The following is a 25,410-nucleotide window of genomic DNA, read 5'->3' on the forward strand; positions in this document are numbered from 1 at the left end:
ACACACAGCACACCACCTAACGGGAGAGCAGACTTCTTGGGCCCACCACACCCCGCCCCACCCCGGTACCCTCAGATCTAAGCTTCTATCCTGACTTTAGGAAGGTCGGGGGTGGTGCGGTATTGGGTGAAGCCACCCACAGGCTGGTGTCGAGGTTCCTTGCAGTGATGGGGCCACACAGGGATTCACGGGAGTACAAAGGGACTTGTGGATCCCAAGGTCTCCATCTGGCTCTCCCACAGCAGCTCTTTGGATGCAAGCTGAGCTGGTCAGAAGCTGCTGACACAAAGGGGACACAAAGGATGGGAAGTGACAACTCAAATCCCAGCTTGCCTTTGCTAGCAGCAGAGATGGGAGCCCGCCCTTTGCCTCCCCATCCCAGTCCCACCCCGTCCTCTAGTGCAGGGAGGTAGTAATAGCAGCACCTGCCCCCCTGGGCTTCTAGTCAATCGTGTAGACTTAAGAGCCAGGAACATAGTACCATTTCCCACCACAGAAGCTATTTCTGCTTTTCCCTCTAGCCTCAGTAGAAAGTGATGTTGGTGAAGATACAGTCACTCCCATTGTGTGGATGACAGTTCTAGAAGCGGAGGGGAAGCACACAGCAAAGTACCCCATCTCAGAGTCCTTTAGGGAAACAGCATGTGCCGAGACTGGTGATGGGGCTCGCCCACGCCCTCTAATGAGCGCGTTCTTGAATCCTGGGGCTGCTGTCCTAATTTATTCCCTGTAGCTCCAGGCTTCCTACCAAGAATGCAACCAGTAATTCGGTTACTGCAATTACCAGCTGGATCCCTGGTTTATTGCTATAATTTCCCTAGAGCAAGCCTCTGTGGGTACAGACACCATGCTGCCTGGATGCTGCTTAGATGAGAGGAGGCATTTCCATATGTCCCTGAAGCACAGATACCTGCAGACATAAGGCTCCCAGTGCCCTGCTACGGCCCAGATTTGCCAGAAAAGACTTGACTCTGCTTCAAGTTAATGCTCCACCTTTCTGTTCCTCCATCTGTGCAATGGGATGTATCGTCTCCTATGGAGACATTATGGGGATACGCTAAAAAGGTCCAGGCCGGAGAGTAGAGTGTCTGCTAGCCGTCACAGGAACGGAGATGGGGAATGTGAATCAGACGCTGAGTTACCCACCTGGGCAAATGCCCACTCGTGGATATGTTTCCCCACCTGGTGTGGAGCCCAGACATAACGGAAAGATTTGCTTCGCTGACACACAGTTCTCAGATCAGCATGGTGGCACACACCCTTAAATCATGGGCACTCAGGAGACAGAGGCAGAAGATCTCTATGAGTTCAGGGTCATCCTGGTCTGTACGGTGAGTTCCAGATCAGTCATGGTTACCTGGTGAAACCATGTCTCAAAAACAAGCACTCACAGTGCCAGGACCAACGCTCAGGACACCCCAGGTACCCATCCGTTTCCGCTTAGAACCTGTTTGATTGCACAGGTAAAGCAACTAGGCTACAGAGAAGTGATGTGGTTTACCTGAAGCTGAGTCAGGATTTCAACCTGAAGGGCTGACTGCGGGAATGGAGCTTAAAGTGGGTTTTCCATGGAGAGGATAGAGGTGTGGGTAGTCGAGCCACTTGGAGTCTGAGCTTAGCAAAGCTGGCATGTGTGACGTTAAATGCTCCAGAGAGCAAAGAAGGCTCTGGCTGGGCTATGGTGAGAGAAGCAACACCACATGTAGGACTTACCAAGCCGGAACCTAGCTTATGGAATGCTCCTGAAAGGTGAGGGTCGTGGTCCCATTGTACAGACAGATAGACTGAGCTTCAGAGAAAGCATCAAAGGAATCCTGGAACCAATACACCCTGGATTCCAAGAGACAGCTGTGCTAGGCACTGTCTAGGCTGTGGCTTTGTGCGTGTTGATGATTCCTGTTCTGTAGGTGAAAAAGTAAAACATCAGGCTGAAGACGCAGCTCAGTGGCAGACCCCATGCCTAGAGAATGAGAGGCCCTGGGTTTGATCCCCAGCACTGTATTAATTAATTTATTAATAATCAATTAATAGAAATTAATTGAATACACAAATTAAACCAAATGAGAAACAAGTGAAACTTCATTGTGCCTGGCCATGGCAGGTTGAACTCAGGTAGATCTGGGATGCTGCCTGTCCCTTATGTCACCTCCAGGGCTCTCTCCTCATGCTCCACACATGGGCTCCTACAGTGAACCTTTGGAATGAAGAGGGGAGGGATAACACACGTCCTGCTCTGTTCTCTATCCCCCACCCCCCACCCCGTTTTGCTTTGCCTAGTCTTACACTGGGAAGTCCTGGCCCGCCCCCTTGGGCCCACCCCTTGTTAGAAGAGCGCCTCCCACCATCCAGTTCTATGTGCAGATGGGGAGGGGGTGTCCTCTGTGCTTAGGCCTGTGCTACAGAAAGGACACATGTCCTTCCCACTGGTACCCAACCTGCCTTGCCAGGAGAAGGGCTGGGCCCCGTCCTAGCACCGTCCTGACTCCAAAGAGCCCCTTTCCCAGCCGGCTCATGTTTCTTGCTTGTGTTTGTCTCCATTTCAGGGATTTATTTCTCTACAAGGGACACAAGTGACTGAGCTTCTTCCAGACCCTGACGACCCAGGAAAGCACCTGTTTGAGATTACACCAGGTAGGTGGAGGGTGCCGATGGGTACTGAGGGGGTCCTGGTGGTCCCACTGGGGCATGACTCTGCTCCTGATCCCAGAATCCCATTTCTTACAGGAGGACAGATACTGTCCTAAAGCTAAGGCAGAAAATGTGGCCAAAGCCAGAAAACCTGGGAGAAGAAATTAGAGATTTTAATCTTATTATTTGGATAGCTAGTTCTTAGATAAGAGATAATATAGGTTTTTTACACTCATGATAAACCCAAGCCAATAAACAAAGATACCTTAGGGAGGTGGATCTCAACCTTCCTAAAGTTACAGCCCTCTAATACAGTTCTTCATGTTGTGGTGACCTCCAACCACAAGATTATTTTTTTTGCTACTTCATAACTGTAACTCTGCTGCTGTTATGAATAGTAATGTCGGTATCTGCTAGGTGACCCCAAGGGGGTCGTGACCCACAGGTTGAGAACCACTGCCTTAGGGCGTGGCTGCAAACCTACAAGTGGGAAAAGGGTCACCGTCAAATGTTAACTAATTCAGAGGTCCTTAAGGCTTATTATGAGTCCCAAAGCAGAATTACAGTAAGATGAGAGGGAAACAGTTTCCCCACAGACCTCATTACCCCTGTTAGCAGTTATATAAAAGGTTTTCACAGTTCCAGGCTGTTCAATGGGGTCCTTTTAAAAAAAAAAGATGATAGATAGATAGATAGATAGATAGATAGATAGATAGATAGATAGATAGATAGATAGATAGACAGACAGATAGATAGACAGACAGACAGACAGATAGATAGATAGACAGATAGATAGATAGATAGATAGTAGCTGTCTTCAGACACACTAGAAGAGGGCATCAGATCCCATTACAGATGGTTGTGAGCCACCATGTGGTTGCTGGGATTTGAACTCAGGACCTCTGGAAGAGCAGTCAGTGCTCTTAACTATTGAGCCATCTCTCCAGCCTGTTCAATGGGGTCCTTACAGGGCTAAGAATGTGTCTGTCTTGCGAGCCCCCATCACAGGAGGGCTCATCTTGACAGAGTTTTTATTTCCTTGACCTCCACCAGAATCAGCCTGAGACAGGATCTGGCCCCAGAGCTTGAGGCAGAGCACAGGGAAAGGACCAGTCAGGGTGTGTTAGGGGTTGGACTGATACAATGGCATGCAGCTCTGACTCACTGGAGCCATCTGAGATGGTGCAGGGCAGGTCTGAAGGGTGTCTTACCCAGGCAAGGGGTGGCTGAAGGCATCCGTCCAACTCCCACCTGCAAGCTCTTGAGAGATTCACGCTTTGGAGTTAACCCTGGCTTTCCTGGTCCATCTTATGTGTGCACCAAAATGTGACAGAGGTCCTTGAGGACAGTTGCAGGGAAAGAAACCACCAGCACGATGAGAAGAATGACTAGGGGGTGGGAGCGTGAACAAGACACTTCTTCTGGGAACTGCTGAAGGTTTAAGATTAGCCATGGGTGGAGTCTGTGAGCTGGTACAGTGACAGTCACAGAGGGGCGCAGTAGACACCCCAAACACTATGAGGAAATGACCTGGCTCTTTCTGTCTGCCAAGGGGTGAGATGGGCCTAGGCTGGGGCCAGAAATCTGCAGGCCACCTTCGTGGGGACTCTGAGAGGCATAGGTGAAAGTACGAACACACACTTTTCAGCTGGGTGTGGCGACACATGACTTTAATCCCCGGCTTGGATTTAAAACTGCACTTAGAAAATACAAGCAGGGGCTGGAGAGATGGCTCAGTGGTTAAGAGCACTGACTGCTCTTCCAGAGGTCCTGAGTTCAAATCCCAGCAACCACATGGTGGCTCACAACCATCTGTAATGGGATCCAATGCCCTCTTCTAGTGTGTCTAAAGACAGCTACAGTGTATTCATATAAATAAAAAATAATAATAAAAAAAAAAAGAAAATACAAGCAGGTGCGGCTTGGGCCACAAGTTAGAAAAAGGCCTTGCTTTACCCTTTTTCACTAATACCTTAATCTCATTTCTGTTTTTATGTCGTATATATGTATATAATGTGTATGTTATATATGTATGTGTGCATAAGATTTTCGATGTCTATGTAGAACCTAGGGTCCACAAAAGAGAGAAAATACATTTGTCTTTCTGAGATTATTTCACTTAACGCAGTGACCTTTAGTTGTACTCCTTTTTCTGAGGACGATCCAATTAAAGTCTTCTTTATGGTTGAACTAAACTCTGCTGGGCAAAAAAAAAAAAAAAAAAAAGGAAAAGGAAGGCGTGGTTCATCGTGAGACAGGAATAAAGATTCTGCAGTGAAGAAAAAGGAGGCCCTATTACCTGGGGCAGTGAGGACTGAGGGACCTGGTGAAGGAAAGGCGGAGGTACAGTCCCTGGGCCCGGGAAGCAGCTGGCCAACAAGGCCAGAGTGCACAGTGGGATTCAGCGTACTGCCCTTAGAATGAGTCTGTGGGTGGACAGGTTGGGGAGTCACCAGCTCTGTGTTTCTAATCTGGGGCAGAGCTATTTGCAAGAATTTCTTTGTCTAGAAGGATGGGTCTCTTGTCACAGAAAGCAATATATTCTAAAGGTCCTGATAGTTGAGAAATGGATATTTAGTGACCTGTTATTCCACCTATCACATAAAACAATATATTTATGAGGTTCTGGGGGGTAAGAATGCGGACATTTGAAAGCCATTGTCTGCCTATCACAATGCTCAAGCCCTGCTCTATACCTGCTTCCATGAAACAGACCCTGGAGATTAGAAAGAGCAGCTGCTTGTGCCCTGGTGCACAGCCGGCTAATGGAGCTGAAGCTCTGCCTTAGTCTGTGTTCTGTAGTTACATCTAATCCCACAGATTGGGAGATTCCTAAAAAAGGAAAGTGGACTGTCAAAATGGCTGGGCAGGTAGAGGCGCTTGTGTGCAGGCCTGCTGACCCTTGTGCTATCTTAAGATTTCACAAGGTGACAGGAGAAAACTGACGTGAAGAATTGTCCCCTGATCTCCACATATAAGCATGCTGTGGCATGTTCATGCCTGAGTTTACACACTTGTGCACATGCACACACACACACATATATATGCACATGTGCACATGCATATACACATATGCACATGCACACACATACACACATGCATACACATGCACACACATGCACACACATACACACATGTATACACATGCACACACATGCATACACATGTACACATGACGTACATGCACATACACATATATGCACACAAACATTTAACTAATAAAGTATGTTCAGATCATGGCTCTGGGGACTGGGAGATTGAAGCTTAAGAGGCTATACTTAGTAAGGATCTTCCTGTACACAGGATGGGGGGGACCCTGCAGGTATCCAGGCAGGGAAGTGAACCCTTGAAGAGATGAAAATGAAAAACTTAGTTCAGATTGACTTCATCAACCTGGATCAGACTCGATATCAGTACAGTTAAAACACAGTACAATTTGGGGAAAAAATTTTCCAGGCAACAGTCAGTCCAACTCTAGGTTCAAAGTAAAGCTTACTGTGACTACATCAAAACTTCTCTTCAAAGTATGTGTGACCATGAGGGTGGGTTCTACAGCTAAAAAGCCTCAAGTCTAGTGTGTTCTCCCACCGAGATAGAATACAGGTCAACCAGCCATAAAGTCCATGTGGCATCTCCCCTAAGGATGAGAAAAGGTCTAGGGCAGTAGAAGCCTGGGATAGCCGTTATGGAGAATTTGGGTGAGGTCTGAATCTATAGCAAAAGTGGGTGAGGTCTGCCTCTGCAGACCGCATAAGAGTCACCAAGTTGTCAACCAAATCCACTCCCAGCCTTGTGGGCAGAAAAACAGGCATTTTATCTCCTCTTTGAGAAGAGTCCCTGTGTGTTTGACATTTCTTTCCTGGGTGATCTGTGGGCCAAGGACCTTTGTGCCTCCAACAACAAGGAACCGGCAGAACCCCAAGATATTGCAAAGCATCATCTGGCACAAGCAGTGCCAAGAAGATGCGGGCCAAACTAGCTTTTACGGCGGGTCCATAGTGATGATCCAGGAGTGGGCTGGTTCTTCATGAGGGCAGAGCCTTCTGGATGTGATTGTTTCTTTCGGGCCTAATTTTAAATACTCCACAATGTGTGTGTGTGTTCAGTTTGAACATGAGATTTGGTGGAGACCCTAAAAACCACAGCAGGCCCAAACCTAGGCCACCTGGCTTTCCAAGCCACACAGGCTGCCCTGGAGCACCCGACTCTGAGCCTTGTCCAGATGCTCACATCGTTCTGTGCTTCATCTGTGAGGTTTGAGGGCTTGGTCTCGGACGCCTTCCCCAGCACAGAAGCTACTGCCTGGCTGAGCACGCGATTTGTGTGGCTCTCGGAACAACTCGTATGTGCTTTACTGCTTCTGTGGCACAGCTCCTCCCAAGACCTCAGGTAGAAGCAGGGAGGTGCCGGGGCCACTCTGGAAAAGCAGAAGAGGTGGGTAAGGGAGCCCTTGGCCTCTGAGCCCTGCACATTCATGAGTAGAGAATTCAGGGCTGATGGAGGCCCTGGGGTGGTTCTCCTTCCTGCCCTTTGTCCAGGGGCTCTGCAGTCATGGAACTTCCTACCAACCTAATCCCAGGGACTTGGGAGATTTCTGGCTACAGCTAGAAATAATATTTCACTCCCTTTATAGCCCATGAAGGTGTGGCAGCCCAGCGATGTTAGGTGAACCACCCTGAGGTCAAATGGCTGACAGAAGGGGACCAGTACCTCTGGGTCAGCCTGTCCTGGGCTGAGCTTTATGCGACTGCAGTTTCCAACGGGGTCTCCAGCCAGGGGCCTTGTGGCTAGAAAAGGAATAATAATAATTAAGTTGGGGTCTAGAATAGCAATAAGTACTGTAATCTCCACTATGACAGAACTGAAGCAGGAGAATTACCATTTTGAGGCCGGCATGGACAAAGAAGGAAGGAACAAAAGAAGGGAAGGTTGAGTGACCTCGCCTAAAACAAGAGCCGCCATAAGAAGCTCAAGGAGCCTTCTCACTCCAAACCCAGTAACCTGTGGTGTGTGTCTGATCTCGAGCTGGTCTCCAGAGCCCCTGGCGAGAGCAGGGCACAATCTCTGCCCTTAAAGAGTCAGGGGACATTACCTACCATTCTGAGCTTGAGACAAAGTAAGTAATTTCCTTACTAGGTTGAGGCCCAATTACCCGGGGACAGAAACAGGAAATATGGCTGTGAGGGTCCATGTTAGTGTCTCCCAGCACTGAAGTACATGAACAAAAGTCTCGGTAAGAGAGGGGTGCTCTGTTTGGATAGGGCTTCCCCACCGTTCCGAAGGTGCCTGAGTGATAGGTCTTGGGCACAGAGAAATGAAAAAGACAGAAAGACAGCTAATATTGAAGCCTGAATCCAGTGTCCCCGCAATCAATGGCAGGACAGGAAGAGAAAGGACAGACGCACTGACAGTGTTCTGGCAAGAGCCCGAGACTGGAACATCCCTCATTCTGCACTGGGTACCCTCATTGCCCAAGAAGGAAAACTTGATATCCCTTGGAAATGTGATCATTCTTAGAACCGTCTAGTTAGGTTTAATTCATAGATCCTATTACAGCCTTCAGTCCTATGCAACATGACGGCTGTAAACACAGTTTAAAATGGAAAAAAAAAAAAAAAAAAAAAAAAAAAAGCAGTGGTGTGAGTGCCACCTAGTGGACGAACTTGCCAATGCTAACACCAATTGTGTGTAACAATCTCTAAGCAACTCTTAGCTGGGCTTCAAAGAGCCCAAGAACCACAGGTCCAGCCACTGAGCAAGCCATAGGAGGACAATGTTATTGGGGGGATGAATGCAGGGTTCCTATTGTCTGGCTATTGTACATGACCCCATGTCCTCCTAGTCGGTATACATAACATGCAGGCCTCCACTTGCTAAATCCAGGAGAGCAGAAAAGTGTGTTTGCCAGCACTTTGTGTCTTGCTTGGATTGCCTAATGTGTAGCTTTGGTGGGTGGGGTGCTGAAATGGGGTCTTATTTTGATGACCAGACTAAAACTGGTTATGTAGACCAGGCTGGCCTCAGATTCATAGAGAGGCATTTGCCTCTGCCCCCGAGTGCTAGGCTTAAAGGTGTAAACCACCACAGCTGCCCTCTGGAGTTTCCATGGTGACCAGGCAAGGAGAATCAAATAACAGCCTGATGCATATAGGATACAGACTGCAACTTGGCGCAAAGCACCTCTTTCCTAAGTTATACAGAATGTGGAGCCTCCATGGGATCATTGACCCTAGAGCTGAGAGAAGAGGGGAGAGGGGGCCACTGCTGGGACTCTCAGGGTTTGAGGGCACCAGAGGTATCTCAAGAAAAATAAATCCAGTTGATGCACTGTAGATCGTGTGTGTGTGTGCGCGCGTGCGCGCGTGCGCGTGTAATCATATATATATATATATATATATCATATAAACACACACACATATGAATGATAATGTTTTGAGGCAGAGTTTCTCTGTGTAGCCTGGCTGTCCTGGAACTCACTCTGTAGACCAGGCTGGAACTCAGAGATCTGCCTGCAGCTGCCTCCCAAGTAGAAAGTTCCTATGGTGGCGGCTGAGAGACTCAATCTTCAGGAAAGGACTGAGGGAGGACTAATGGATAGTGAACCAGAGGAGACGTTAAATAAAGCAGTGACAGTAATTATTAACAACAGAGGAAGAGGAGGGGGCTCCGTCTAGAGCTACCGGTTTGTTCACCTTTACTGCTGGAAGCAGAAAGCTGCCTTGGTCCCCTCTCCTCGGTGGGCACTGACACCCAGCTGTGCCCTTCTCCCCACCAAATCTGTTGTGGAGAAGGAAAGAGAAGGTAGACACTATTCTCCTGGCTGTGCCCCATGAAGATGACATATCCCAGGACACAGGCCATGCCACCAAGGAAGTTAGCTGGCTGTAGGACTGGCACCAGGGTCCTGACCCAGGCAGATGCAGTCAAGCAGGAGAGGGATGGTGTGTGTGTGCGTGTGTGTGCGTGACAGCTCTGCAGGTGACAATACCAGAGGGATGGTGTATGTGTGTGTGTGTGCGTGCGTGCGTGCATGTATGTGAGTGTGTGTGTGCGTGTGTGTGTGAATGTGTGTATGTGTGTGTGCATGTGTGTGTGTGTGTGTAACAGCTCTGCAGGTGACAATACCAGAGGGATAGTGTGTGTGTGCATGTGTGTGTGTGTGTGCGCGCACGCGTGTGTATGTGCGTGTGTATGCGTGTGTGTGTGTGTGTGTGTGTGTGTGTGACAGCTCTGCAGGTGACAATACCAGAGGGATGGTGTGTGTATGCTTGTGTGTGTGTGTGTGTGTGTGTGTGTGACAATACCAGCTGACCACCTCGGACCAAATCCCATAATCCTTTTCTGAACTCTGCCTGGAAACTGTGCCACAGAAAAGGGAGCCCTCTCCTCTTCCCAGTACTGGCCTGGGAGAGTAGGGCTCAGAAACAGAGTTAGCATGACTTCTCCATGATTAATAAATGAGAGATGTTGGGTTTCTGGGGTTGTACACCAGGATATGGGTGCCTGAGAAGTATTTATTGTGTGCACTCATCCTTTATGGGAAGGCTAAGCACCGTCAGGCTAACCTCACTAGCCCCAGGACTAACCTGTGCTAACTCCTTTATTCCAAAGTACCCTGTAAGTGAATATTGGAATTTGATGGATCCCACAATTACAGGTGAGGAACCTCCATTCCAACAAGCCTCATAATTTGCTAGACTCCCAGAGCCAGAGGCTGGAAGAGTTACATCTCGAGCTAGCACTAGGCCAGAGCTCTTCTCTGAGGCCTAGAGGATCAAGGTTCCCCCGCCCAAAAAACGGCTGCACTTGGGGATTCTGCATCTTCTGTGTAGACTTTTCTCTTACCCCAGTAGTATCCTGGTAAACCCTGTCCTGTCCATCCCTGCACACTTGAACTCACGGGGACTTCTCGGCATTGTGAGTGTCTGGCCCTCAGCCCAGTTTAGGCCTCCCTCTAAACCCACAGGGAAGGGTCAAGAAGTGGGGGATCTGCTTTGGCACACTGTGCTGGGAGTGACAGGGTACTGGGCAGGCCATTCCGCAGGAGACGTTCATGAATTAAGTAGTCAGCAAAGCACTGTAACTCCTTGCTAACCTCTCTCTTGCAGTATCCACGTGGTGCTCCCACGGGGAGGCAGGTGGACTGGTGGATGTAGACCAGAAGCCTGGGCTTTCAGCCAGGTTACTAACCAGGCTCTCAAGTCTCCACTGCTCAGCAAACTTCATAAAAGATCCCAGGGGCAAGTATCAGACACTAGCTCTAGATAATGCCTGGAGAGGAAGAATGGGCAAGAAAGCTGTACGACCACGTGGAATCAGCCAGATACCAGGAGCTGTAAGGGAGGGCCAGGCAGCAGGACTGTCAAGGGGTCAGGAGCTGTGCTGGGATCATGGAGGCGCATGCCCTTTTCTGGGGAGGCTGAATGTCACTAAGTGTTCGTTGCCCACCAGCCTAGAGTTCACAGCTGACTCTTCTGATGCAGCCAGCAGTTTGGAATATGCTGGAGGTCTGGAATCCGCTATCTCTAAGACCTGACCTTGAAAGGGAGCCAGCACCAGGATTGCCGTGTAGAAGGAGAGCAATACTGTGTGTCTGACATGCCAGGAACAGCCCTGATCACCGCGGCAGGCTGGGCAGGGAGGGAGGCTGATACGGTGCTATCTTGGCACCTGGTACGAGTCATCCTGCATCTCAGCTCGACGGACGCTGTGCAGTCCCACAGAGCTCGCCTGAGGAGCTCCAGAAGCCGGGTCATTTCTGAAGATGAAATTAGAAACTCCCACCAGCAAGTGTGGAAGAATCAGCAAATTCTAGAGTGGCTGCTTGCACTTTCCTGCTTTGTGGTCTGACCTGCTCACTAGGCTCACACTCTCTCAGCTCAGCACAGGAGCGGTTGCAGGAAACTCCCGAGGGTGTCCTTTGGGGAGGTGTCCCTGCGAGCAACACCCATAAGCAGGTCGTGGGTGGTGACTAACTTACCTGCTAGGAACCACCATCCACAGAAGAAACTGAGTAATACGGGGTAAAAAGTATTTAATAACGTGCTTTACGCAGCCCACGGGGTCCCAAGTATTAGCACCCCAACATTAGTAAAATGGTAGGAGGAGGTCCAGGGACTGGGGGTTGAACCCAGAGCCTGGAACACACTAGCATGTCCTCTATCAACCTCTAGATGCCATTGAAATATTTTAATCTTCTTTCTAAATTTAATGAGTGCTTTTTGCTTTGGGCACCTACATTTCAGTTTTCCTTTCCTTCACACACGTCTTCGTTCTCAGCAAATTTCATACATTCGTGGTTTTAATTGTTTTCATTCCCCACACCCTCTCTCAGCAGCCCCCTCGTCTCCCTCTGGAACCCTTCTCCTTCCCAGCGGTCCCCCTCCTACTCCTCGGGTTCCGGGGGACCCACTGAGTCTTATTAGGGTTGCTTGCCCGAGCGCGGGTGGTGGCAGGGATGGGGGTGGGGATCAGTGGCCCTCAGCATCTAACTCCCTACAGAACCTTGGGGAGGCGTGGGGCCCCACAGACGAAGAATCTCGTCAGACCCAGTCCAGTCTGAGCAGGACCCTAGCTGCAGTGGGCTCATGAACAGTCAGCTATACCCAGAAGATGTACTCTCTACCTGTTTCTGCCCCCCGACAATTACGTTCCTTCTTTCCCCTCTTCCATGCTGCCCCTGAGCCTTGGAGGGAGCAACATAGATGTCCCATTTAGGCCTAAGCACTCCATCATGGATGTAAACAGTAGTTTTCGTTGGAAACATTTACTCTAGACCTGTATTTTGTAAATATGTGGTTCAGGAAGTACACGTGCGCCCAAGTTCTTTTAAACATACTTAAAAGATTTCTAATAACTGAATTGAACGCCAGATTTTTTTGACATAATGTAAACAAATTAATTTAAACCGGCCACTAACCAGGAAAACTTGGACCAGTAACTTCAGCTCTGTGGTTCTACTGAGAGCATTGTTCAGCATGTCCTGCAGAGATGGTTCCCCAAGAGTCTCAGCTCCCGCTCAAATCCCACGGCAGTGCATCAGAGACCTTCCACTGGAACCTCCTTGTACAGGGGAGGGTACCACGGAAAACCACCTTTACCCTCCTCCTTGCACATGGAGGTCATGGTCTCCACAAGGTGATTAAACACCAGCCATTTCTCTTGACTAGGCCGGTCAGAAAGTACCTCCTGTAAAACAATGAGATCCTGTCTCTGTGGCAACATGGGTGGGACCAGAGATCATCAAGTAGAGAGAAAAGGTGTGTCCTCACTTGTGGGAGCTAAAAAGATGACCCCTAAGAAGAGGAAATAAAATACTGGTTGGTAGGAGGTGGGGAGGGCTGGAGAAAGGGTTTAGAGGGCGAGGGGGCAGTTTGATAGGGGGAATAATGTCTGATGTTTGATAACACGAGAGAGTTACCATTGCTGTCAACAGTTACAAATACAGAATAGCTAGAGTAGAGGTTGTGAATGTCTTCAACTCAGAGAGGTGGTCTGCAGTTACCATGATCTGCCATTACACATGGTGGCGGAAGGCCATGCAGCTTACCACAGAAACGCACAGTCCCCATATGTCTTCTAAAAATACATTATACAGTGGTTAAAAATGAAATAGTCGGGGGTCGCCTGTATTGTCCCACCAGAGCTATTCCCTGGACAGCCTGACTGTCTAGATATGCACACCGTATAACATTACAGTTTAGTTGACTTCGTAGACACCCGTGTGAGGCACTCATCTGCCTGCCTGCCTTTGTGTGGCTGGTCCTTCACGGAAAACCTGGTCTGGGTATGTGTTTGCAGAGTGACAGGATGAGAGGCCACCTGCTGTCCCTTCAAGTGTCATTGGCCATGTTACTAGGGCGACAAAGGACCTGATTCTCCTACTTCACGTTTCTGCAGGACACAAACAGCATGAGGTTCTTAAAGTGACAGAGCTTTCCTGTAGAAAGAGAGTGAGCGGAAGCCAGTTCTCACCTCACACTAGGGCGGTGTAGGCAAGGGTGTAGCTGCAGGAGAGGAATAACTGAATGTTCGATGGCACAGTGGGAAACTGCGGTTGACAATTATAATTCACAAAACAGCTAGTGGGCAGGTTTTAAGTTTCCCCAACCCAGAGAAATGGCATTTGACTGAAACACACTTACATGGGAATACAGCACCTCACAAGCATGCACGGTGACTATGTATCCCAACGTGGCTGTGAATGGATAGCACATTTGTGTGCTTTATGTAGATGTGGCACAGAGTGGTCACTATTTCAAAGCTCCCTAGTACAAAGTGAGGCTCCAGTCTAGGTAAGACTCCCTCCAGGGTACCATTCTTAGGGGGAGGCCAACAGAAACCCTGATTATTGATGGAAACCACAACCTTGGGATAGCTAGGACTGTGGACAAAGCTCTCGGCAGCGACAGGGTGCCAGACTTGGAGGCTGGTATATGGGGGAGGTGTGGTCCATGCCAACTCAAAATGAAGATATATATAAAGCCCTAGATAAATCTAGGATGTGGGAAGGAATGTGGCAGAGGACTAATAGATGGGGGGTTGAATGATCCAGGTTACCTTAGGGATCCAAGTCCAAGTTTGGGGTCCTCTATCTAGGAAACTTTAGCCAGGCACCCATGGACCAGGCTGCTCTTTAAATCCTTCCTCTGGGTTGGGTCAGTGGGTCAGCTCCATCAACATCCCCAGGGGACTCGCTGGAAATACTGATCCAGGGGCCTCACCTAGACCAGAGCTGGAACAGAGTCCGTTGACAGTAGGTTGTGAATGCTTAGTGTGATTCAGGAGTTTGGAAAGCAGTGCCCAGAACAAAACAGCCTCAAGTCCATCCGTGAGCTCTCACTCAGAGCGTGGGGCATGGCCTTCAAAAGATATTTGCCTCAAGGACACCCGTGAAGGAGCAATCATTGAGGAACAGAAAGGGTACAGGAAGTGACAAATAGTGACCAGAAATGGAGCGTAGCTCTTAAGCTACAAGCTGAGCTGCATGCCAGGCCCATGGCCTCGTCTGATTTTGGCCTGAAGGCACACTGTATTTAGCCCATGAGATGTCTTTTTTGAAACACAGGATTTTACCTACGGAAGTATAGACCGCCCCAGGAAAAGCCCCTCTCTAACCAAATGCTCTTCAACGATATCCAACCAAGTCCTGCAGTGTACGCCCAAGCGTGAGTGATTGTAATTTTGAAAGAAAAAAATACTAGTAATTCAGCATTTTCCGTGGGAGCAGCATTGTGCTGGGGTGTGAGAAGGCCGGGAATTGAGCTTCAGAGAGATAGCAGATCGAGACCTTCAATCACCTGGCATCCACTGTTCCTGCTGACTTTAGACAAATGGACATGGGGGCCACTGGCAAAAGGAGGGAGGTTACCGTACCGGGCAGTTACTGTCCCCTAGAATTCCTGCCCACTGGCACCTTGGTCTGACCTTATTTGAAAGTAGGGTGCTTTCATATGCAATTAGCTGAACTGAATCCAAGCTGGACAGTCCCTAAATCCAGTGCCTTGAATCCTTGTGGGGAAGCAGGGGACACAGAGACAGAGAGCCTTTTGGGGGTGGAGAAAGAGACTGACTGAGGCCTACACCGAAGAATGCTAAGAAAGGTGGGAAGCCACGAGAGGCTGTGAGAGGCAAGGAAGGGGGCTTCCCTAGAGACTCAGAGGCAGAAGGTCCTGCTGGCATCTTGCCGATCTCTGCTCTTCAGATCTCTCCCAGTGTCTGCTGTTTTAAGTCACGCCATGCGTGCGTAGGGCGTGCGTACGTATTACGGCAGCCCTCTGTGCCACAGCAGACTTGAGAATGGCTCCTGCCCTCGACACTGCACTTTGCCTCAGACACCAGTTGTGCTGATCTTGGGGGTCCTCAGCACACATTCAGGGACTGAAGTAAGGAGACACAGCCCCTCTTCCCACTGTCCTCCCATAGTGTGGCCTTGGTCTTCCTGACAGTCCTCTCTGCCCAGTGCTTCCCGCCATGTTATATTAGTCCCTCTGCCTGCAGCACCAGCCCGGGGCTTCTGGGATCCATCCTGAGACCCTGTGGTTTAGGGGCAGGAGTAGAGATGTAGGCATCTAAGGGCCCATGGGAGCACCGGCTGCTTCCTAGCTATGGTTTGAGAGTCCTTGTTTAGGGTTGCGGGTGGAGCAGCGCCTAGCACAAAGCAGGCGCTCAGCGGATGCGAGAGCCTCCCTTAGTCTGTTTTGGAGGCGAAAGGAAAAGTAGGGGCTCAGGATCCCCAAGTTCTCAGCACAAAGGAGATTTATTTTCCCCAGAGGGACAGAGGGCAGAGGATCAGAGACAAAAACAGGAAATAGCAGACTAGGGAGGAGAAGAGGAAGGGAACAAGGGAGAAGAAGGAGGAGAGGGCTATCTGTCCCGGAGTAGATAGGGTAGATAGGAGACGGACTTGACACACAGGCAAACAGCAGTTTGCTGAGGTAAAGGGGGAAACTCCATATTAGTGTTTAATTTTAGTTGGGCATGTTTGTTTTAAAGATTTATTTATTTTATATATGCGCGTACACTGTAGCTGTCTTCAGACACACCAGAGGAGGGCATCAGATCCCATGTGGTTGCTGGGAATTGAACCCAGGACCTCTGGAAGAACAGTCAGTGCTCTTAACCGCTGAGCCATCTCTCCAGCCCCTTAATTAGGCGTGTTAGTCAGGTGAGCCAAAGGGGCCTCTGACTGCTACACTTTAGTACTTGGCTAGCTGCACCTTGGTAATCAGCCTCAGGAAGAGGAGGTGGCCAAATAAGGGAACAGACCTTGGTGGGTAGCTTTAGGAATGGAATCTAACGGTTTTTTAGCAAAGCAGAGGGAACCAGGGAGAAGGGCAAGGCCTGCCAGAGCCGTGCTTGCCACGCTGGAGCTGGCTTGAGTCCTTTCACCAGGTTGCTATGACTGAGTGTTGTACGGTGGGTGACAGTGTTGATTTAGCTCTTGGTTCTGGAGTCTGGGAAGACTAAGTGTGTGTATTTAGTTAGGGTTTTCTCTGAAGTAAATGAATTATAGAATGAATTTCTCTCTCTCTCTCTCTCTCTCTCTCACGCCTGAGTGTGTGCATGTGTGCATGTGTGTGCGCGTGCATGTGTGTGTGTGTGTGTGCGTGCGTGCGTATGTGTGTGATTTATTAGAATGACTTAGGGTGTGTTGTGGTACAGCTAGAACAACAAAGGCTGTGAAAGGAAGTCCAAGAATTCCAGTAGTTGCTCAGTTCATAAGGCTGGATGTCCCAGCTCACCTCCAGGATACAGTGGAATCCCAAAGAAGTAGTCTCTGATGCCAGTAACAAAATGGACTTGACGGCAAGGCAAGAGCAAGCGGACAAAGAGAAAAAGGGCCCGTCCCTTTTCCATACCCTTACACAGGCTTCCAGCAGAAGCCTCAGAGATCTTCTTACCTCAAAGATCCAGATTAGAAGTGGATCTTCCTACTCCAAATTAAGCAAAAATCTCCCATACGTGTGTCTTCCATGTGAGGGTTTTAGTTAATTCCAGATGAAGTCAGGCCGATGACCAAGAATACTAGTTGACATTGACACATGACAGTGAGCGACCACTGTGCTCAGCCTCTGGTGACCTAGACCTCACATAGCATCTTACGCAGTGTGCTACACAGTAAAGGCATCTTGTGGTGAGACAGAGGGAGTATGCTAGCCCTGGTCTGTGTTGCTTTTCCATTTCATGTGTGTGTACATGTGTGCGTGTGTACATATGTGTACATGTGTGTACACATGTGCGTGTGTACATGTGTGTGTACATGTGTGCATGTGTACATGTGTGCATGTGTACATGTGTGTACATGTGTGTGCGTGTATGGCATGCAACTGTGGAGGCTGACAGTAGATGTCTTCTGTATTTATTCTCTGCCTTAATTTTTTGATATAGGGTCTCTCACTGTACCTGATGCTCATGGATTCCAACAGATTTGCTGGCCTGCAAGCCCCAAATCCTCTTGCCTCAGCCTTCCCTTAGTGCTGAAATTGGAACTGTCTAGCTTATATGTGAGTTCTGGGTATCAAACTCAAGTCCTAGCCTTGCAAGCAGGTACTTGATTGACTAAGCCTCTTCCTGGCCCTTCCTCGTTTCTTATAAAGTCACTAGTCCCATCCCAGGGTCCCACCCTCATAACTTCATCTATTTCTAATAATCTACCTACACACACACACAACATACAAATCCAACAAATGAACCTTCAGAAAACACATTCAAATGACAGTACCCCCATGGCCTCTGTGGAGGAAGGATGGAACCCCCCAGCACACTGAAAAACCAGACCTTTAGATAAAGGCCAATGTAGAGCTTGTGGGGTCAGAGAAGACAGACCTTCAGTCAGCCAGTGGACAGGGAGATGGGGTCCCACTGCTCTAGTTATCTGCGAATAGTCAAGAGCTCCAGCGGGGCCTCTGGTCTGAGAGTTCCCATGCCTGGTGTAGAGTAGTTCTCCACAGTATTGTAGCAGGAAGAATGTGGGAAAAGCAAAGAGCAGTCCCCTAGATGCGTCCAAGAAGCAGCCTTCCATGAGGGTGTGCACTGCAGGAATGTGGAGAGCGGACGGTTGCTTTCTTCCCCTAACCCCAGAGAAGCTGATCTTTGTCCTGTGAAGGGCCACTTAAGTGGCTCTCTTGGGTATGTAAATGCAAGACCAGTCAATAGCCAGTGTCTTCCGATTCCTGTATAGAGGGCCTTTTGTGGCCCTAGGTGGTGGGTTTGCTTTTTTTTTTTTTTTTAATTTTGAGTGGTTTAGCAGAGATTGGGGGATTTCTTTTATAGGCAGAAAAAGGAGTGATCAGCTAGGAGAGCTGGGGAGGAGGGAAAATCTGAGGACTGATTTACACAAGAGTTTCGTTTCTGGAAGCAAGGAGACACACCAATACAGTATTTTCATGGTGGATAGATAGGTAGGTAGGTAGGTAGGTAGGTAGGTAGGTAGGTAGGCAGGCAGGCAGGCAGGCAGGCAGGCAGGCAGGCAGGCAGGCAGACAGACAGACAGACAGACAGACAGATTGATTTCTGGAGAATTAATTTCATGCCTCCTTGCAGATCCCCAGTCTGGAGTCTATAAAGAATGCTTCCTGGGTTTGGTACCCGGGAGGGTATGGGATAGCCAGGCTATGGAAAGTAAAACCTGAGCAAATGTACCCAATGCAGATTACCTGGGGAGGGGGCAGTGAAGATAGTGTGGAGAAGGCTACTTGGCACTGACAGGCCTCAGCCTACCGGGGAGGTCAGTCCTGGCAGTCCTGTCCCTCCGGGGAAGATGTTGTTCTGAGATTCCCAGGTTCCCATCAGCCCATGGCCACATCCCTATCACCTCACCAGCAGTCCCAAGTATGGCTTGGAAAGGACCTTATTTCATGCCCACTGTCCCCAACGCCAAACTTCTTCCAGAATGAGTAGAATTAACCTTAAGGTATTCCCAAAAAGCAGGACACACACTTGAGAACCACTACATAAAGAACCCAGGGGATAGAGCATTTATTTACCCAGTGGTGCCTCTGTGCTCTGAGCACACAGCAGGGGGCAGCTTCTGCCAGGCGGCCTGCTGGGCATCCGACAAATTGGCTTAGAGACACTCTGGATCATTGCCCTGGTCTTTTCTTCTTCCACCACTAGGTGGCAACAGGGACCACAATGCACGGCGGAGGCGGGGCTAGGGGTTGGGGGGTGGGGAGTGTTTTTTCCCAACCCTGCCCTCCTCCCACCTCCCAGCTTTAGTATCTCCACTGTTCTCCCAAGAAAGCGTACTGGGCACTGCACATGTGACAGTCTTCATGGGCATTCAGGATCTTCTGTCCCAGTCACTCTCCCGGTAAAGAGACAACTGGATTTTAACTTTGGCATCAGCGTTGGTCTGGGCAAAGCGGCTTTAAACCACAGGCTTGGGCATCCAGTGGCCCATTTCCCCGCACACCGGTACTCACCTGAACTCTAGTCATCATGGCATCACTGGTCCCTAAAATCTCCTGAGCAAAGGTAGAGGTATCCAGAAAGGGACAGTGATGTCCCAAAAGGATCCTGAATTCCAGAGGGCCTTCGTGGAGCTGTACTATTCCTTCCTCCTTGTAGTGACTCAGAAAAAATGGCGGCCTGAGCAGAAAAGAGTCCTTATGGGATGACGACAATCAAGTTGGGGGCGGGGCACTAGCTACAGCACTGCATACCAGCCACCTTGAAAATGGGCCCAGTGCCCTGCCATGTCAACGGCTTGCTGTAAGCTGGTCTCAGTGTTTCCCCATGAGTGACCTGTGGTAGATAAGGTACCAACCCCAGGGCTTGCCCATGGCAGAGACTCATGTGGTTACCAAGACCCCTCCTGCAGCATCAGCGGCAAGGCATACCAGTGACTCCCCAGTGTGCAATGCTGGGACCCTGATAAGTGATTCTGACACTAGGCAGGAGTAGTTCACAGCGAAGGAGCTCATCTTGGTGTCTGTCCTGGGAATGCTGCTGTAGACTTGAAAGGTCAGCATGTCCTGTTGACTGAAAATCGTCTGAAAATGCAGACGCATCAGGGTGGTCTCAGTCCCCCAAGTCTGAGCTGAGGATCATGGGTACCAAAATCGAGCATGGACAATCAGCCACTTGACCTCGTTGTGTCTGATCTCCCCAATTATACACCAGGATTATAACACGGCTCCTGTGGGGATTAATGAGTTCACACATGCAGAAATCTCAGAACATCATTTGGCACACAGTAGGTGCTTGCTATGTGTTGATTACTGAAGCCCACGGGCCACTATGTGACTGCTGTCCAGACTGCCTCTCCTCTGTCTAGAACACAGACATGCAGCCAGACCCACAGAGACACACCAAGTATCTGGAGCTGAGGCCAAACCCATCTGCGGCTGCAAGCAAGCAGCTGTGGCAGCGGCTGAGGCAGCAGCTCCCTGCTTCTTCCCCGGTGGTGTTTGTCCTAGGAGTAGGGAAGGGAAGAGAGAAATTCAGAAAGAGCAGGTGGGGCAGAAGTAGCTGAGCTTGTGACTTAGGGGAGGACAATGGGCCTTGTAAAATCTCTGCCTTGGCAGTCTGGCCAACTTCAGTGGCTTCAGGCCACCGGAACAGGAAAAAAAAATGTATCCTAGGAATTTCTCTGCAACCCTTGTTTCCCTTGTCTTTCTCTGTGGGAATTCGGAGCTGCAAGACATTCCTCCCATAACCATTGTCCCCTGCAACTAAAGAGCTCTTGGTTGGGGCTGGTGAATCTAACTGGCCCAGCTCCTCTACCACCCTGCTCCCACGTCCTGGACCTAGGAGTGGCCTCTACAGATGTGCCAAAGACTGTCCTCTTCTGACAGAGCTCACAGCATGCTCTCAGGGTCTGCCCCACTCTGACAGGCCCTTCCCTCTCCAGAGCTGACCCCCCCCCCCCCCGCCAGACAGTTTTCACAGTTGCGTCTCTCCAGATGGTCACCAGCGGTAGATGGACATGTTTGATAGAATTTCCATCCCCTTGGAGATGGGGATGTTTTTCTCAGCCAAGTACTTCCTGATTTAAGAGGAAACAATTTCCCAAATACTCTACAATTCCTAAAAGCACCATGAAGCTTGGTGTGTCTCTGCTGCCTCACTGTTCTGCAGAATGAACATGCTTGACAGGACATCCCTTCTTGATCGCTCTGGTATCACTGGGAGACGCACATCCAAGTGGCCTCCCTCTCATGCATGTGAGTTGTTCTGACCCAGTTCTCCATGTGGTCTGTCCAAAGCAAGGCTGGCCTTCCTGCATTGTGATGGTTTCAGCCTGGTTACTTTGCTCACAGGGGATGGTTTCCCAGAACTGACCACTCTTCTTTAAGCAGGGTGTGGGCAGCCCAAATTCAAAGAGTTAGGCGTGAGACCCAGGGACCACCCAGTCAGCACATTGTTCTTCTTTGATGCTACGTTCTCTGACCTGCTGTATCTGAGCCCCTGCACCTCTCACCTGCTTTGTACTGTTGCTTTCTCATTTCTCCCTGCCCTAATCTCCCCTTGCAATCCTGACTTGACTATAGCACCAGGCTAAGCAGTGGGAGACACAGGTTTCATCACAGTCACACCTTGGGGTTCCCCACCCCAAGGCAGGCTAAGTTTCTTCAGGTAGAAGAACCCTCTGCCCATTCCAGGGGGCTAATCTCTTCTTCTGTAGAACACTCTGTCTTTTTTAGGGTTTCTTCTGTGAAGAGACACCATGACCAAGGCAACTCTTATAAAAGCCAACATTTAATTGGGGCTGACTTACAGGTTCAGTCCATTATCATCAAGGCGGAAAAAATGACAGTATCTAGACAGGAATGGTGAAGGAGGAGCTGTGAGTTACACATCTTGTTCTGAAGGCAAACATGAGAAGACAAGGGTCTTAAAGGCCGTTCCCACAGTGACACACTTCCTCCAACAAGGCCACAGCCACTCCAACAAGGCCACACCCACTCCAACAAGGCCACACCTCCACTATTGCCACTCCCTGGGTCAAGCATATGCAAACCACCACATTGTCTTTGTCTGCTATTGGCAGAATAAGATCTCTTATAGCCCTTAGTCCTGGTACTGCGGGAGCTCGACTCATGGGCTGTATTTATCAGGGTTTGGCTGTATTGGCCCACTGTTGGTACATGAAGAAAGGAAAAAAAGTAAGGAGGGAGGAGCAATCATAGTGTGCCCCCCCCCCCAAGCAGTACCTGCAGTAAAGATGGCATTCTCCACTTCTGCCATTTCTCAAGCTGCCCAGGGTTGAATCTACCCCGAGATGGCATCATTACTTGGGTATTGTGGGAGGGACCAACTGAACTCCTGCAGATAACTATAACCAGCAAGCCTGGAAGCTCCTAAGGAACTCCCTGAATGGCCTGATCTATATCTCTCACCAGGGCTCAGGATTGAAAACCTGGCAGCTTCAGCCATCTTAAAAGCAGCTGTGCAAGCTCACGATTGCCCTCTGGATTCCAGAAAAAACGGGACTGTAGGAGGTGCTCTGGGCAGATGGGGCAACTCCTACTTATAGTACACTCCCAGCTGTCATCTTGCCTTCCTCCTGTAATTCGCCATCGTAGCTAAGGCGCCTATGCCCTGTGGTGTGTATAGGGGCTACCTTCATTCCCACTCCAGAGTGGATTGAGCCTGGAGCCTTAACAAATTAAATGGTCCTGATACTGGCTCATTTCCAGAAAGTTTGGAATCACATTATTTGGGGTGCAGAGCTATGTTCAGGAAACTATATTTTTAACCAAATTCTGTGCTTAGTGTGTAATTTTTTTTCCTGTTGTAGCCTAAGACCCTGGACCAAACTTAGGAAATACCATCCACCCATCCACCCACCCAATCATCCATCCATTCATCCATATTTTTAACTACCCATTGACCAGCATATATTCATCTGTTCACTTCCATTCATCCCCATAGCCATCCATCTACTTGCTAATCCATCCATTTACCTATGCACGTATTCATCTAACCAATCAGTCTCTATCCATCCAACCTTCTATTCAACTATTTTTCCATTCAGCCATCTACTCACTCATCTACTCCATCATCTATCCATTCACTCACCTATCTACACATCCATCCGCCTATCCATCTATTAATCCACCCCTTGACCCACCCACCTCTCCACACATGCATCTGACCATCCACCCATTCATCCACTCACCTACCCGCCCACCTAGCCACACATCTATCTGATCACTAACCCGCCAATCCATCATTAATCTTCCTCTACCAACCTATTCGCACATCCATTCATCCACCTGCCTGGCTGGTCAGCCCATCCTCAATTCCCTGACCTGAAGCAAGTCTGCAAGTCTCTTCCCCTTCTCAAATTCCAATTCCTTTTTTCTTTTCTTCTGTAAGTGGAATATTATAGCAGGTGCCTAGTGGGGTTATTTTTTATAGTTAACAGATATTAACCTCTCTGAATGGCATGGCACAGGGTAGGAAGTATCTAGTGAATGCTATTTTCCTTTTCACTTGAGGATATCTTACAACAGAAAAACTATTTAAAAAAAAAACACACAATATATACCCAAGAATTAAGGGGTTTGAAACCAGAGAAACGATAGAGCTACTGGCTTCCCATTTGTCTGCCCAACTGCCTAGGAGCTGGTATTAAAAATCGTTTTGAAAAGTCCAGTATCCCAAAATACATTTGAATGGTGCAATGAGAACATTGACTGTCCGTAACAGGCTCATTCCAACGATGCAGCTTTCCCACTTCCTCTTAGAAAGATAAACAAGCGACCTCCAATGGCTACTACGATGATGTTTTCTTTTAAATCTTGCTTCCCAAATGTAGTACTTGGCCGTTGAACAACTCCCCCAGGGGCTTGCTCCCCCTCGGATCCTCTCCCTGAATGCTGGGAGCTCCAGCCTGGAATTCCTGGGGCCTCATTAAGCTGTCTGTGACGAAGTGATCTTGCCTGGTGCTAACACCGTATAAGTGACTTGGCAGCAACCAGAAGTCAGGGCTGGCTGGCTTTTCCCTGGTGCTCTCTTTGTAAGCTCCAAGTCCCAAGGAGTGAAAACATTCTGGATCTGCAGCAGACACCCTGAGACTCTCCCAAAGCCCCACCCCAGTCTTTCTAGGGAGTCAAAGAGAGGGAGACAGAGATCTGCCTGCTGTCGTTAATCTCCCTTTTGAATGAAGACTTGGGAAAACCTTTCCCTGGCTTGCCCCAGTCAGCAATCCTCCTTGTCTGCTTAGCTCTTCTGCTCACAGTGGACAGCTTTGGTCTCCTAGCACACTGTGTCACATACTCTATCTAAACACCTCTGTGCTGGGAGATGAAAGGAGAGGTCCCAGTCCAGCCTAAGGCCACAGCCTTGCGTCAGAGCCAGGCAGAGGCAGATGCTAGTAGTGACTGGAAGAAACAACACCAACAGAGCACTCTTGGCAGGGGGGTGGGGGCTGGGCTTCTGAGTCCTGGGTTCTGTCTTCCTCGGCATCACACAAAAGTAAGCAGAAAACTTAATGAACCTGTGCAAACAAATACTGAGAGAATATGATTTGTCTCACCTGAATGTTACACAGTTACCTTGGCACCATAAAGAAAACTAGCCTCTAGCCTCATAACACCCACTTTGCTTCTTACACACACACACACACACACACACACACACACACACACACACACACACCCCCATTCCAAAAAGAAGCAACGCTGGTTTTCCACCTCCCAAGTGCCTAGAATAGAGTCTGGTGGCCTGTGTCTCGTGAGCACTATCGAATCCATCTCAGTAGATTCACACCAACGATCATGCTTCACTTTATCTCCTTGTATTAGAGAATCCCTTTACTGAGAAACATTTTGCTGGCTCCAGTGTTAAGCAGTTGCCAGCAAGGCTGCAATGAATGGCCCCTATACATAGTTTCCCTAGCCATGTGGACAAGAATTCTTGTGGGGCACATGCTAGGGAATGGAGTTGCTGGGTCCCGGGGTATTAGCTTTCTGAATAGAGAAAAAAATATATTTATATCCTCTCTCTCTCTCTGTCTCTCTGTCTCTCTGTCTCTGTCTCTCTCTCTCTCTCTCTCTCTCTCTCTCTCTCCGTGTGTGTGTGTGTGTGTGTGTGTGTGTGTGTATGTGTGTGTGTACGCAACATTTACATTGAGCCGACTGATCTTTCAGAGAGAGAAACAGTCCCACTAGGATAAGCGATCTACCCAGTGCAAACTTTTCTGTTTTTTGGCGACTGAACACATAGTTCAGGTGGACTGAGAAAGAGCCAGGTGGCTGTAGACTACACCCCCCTTTCAGTCTTGCAGAAGGCTGTGGTGACTGTTCAAAGGATGGTGGAGGGGGAGGAGCC

At 49.1% G+C, this 25,410-nt stretch overlaps 1 protein-coding gene across 6 annotated transcripts in view; it reads left to right on the plus strand.

Moving 5' to 3' along the window:
- Arhgap22 (Rho GTPase activating protein 22) overlaps window positions 1-25,410 on the plus strand; it is a 157,500-nt gene that overhangs the window by 81,831 nt on the left and 50,259 nt on the right. For all 6 annotated transcript variants that reach the window (NM_001436722.1, XM_087588215.1, NM_001436723.1 and 3 more), the window contains 1 exon segment: window positions 2,544-2,631. In NM_001436722.1, coding sequence (NP_001423651.1) covers window positions 2,544-2,631 — 88 coding nt within the window.

Source organism: Rattus norvegicus, chromosome 16, assembly GCF_021556685.1.
Source record: "Rattus norvegicus strain SHRSP/BbbUtx chromosome 16, alternate assembly SHRSP_T2T, whole genome shotgun sequence".
NCBI lineage: Eukaryota > Metazoa > Chordata > Mammalia > Rodentia > Muridae > Rattus > Rattus norvegicus.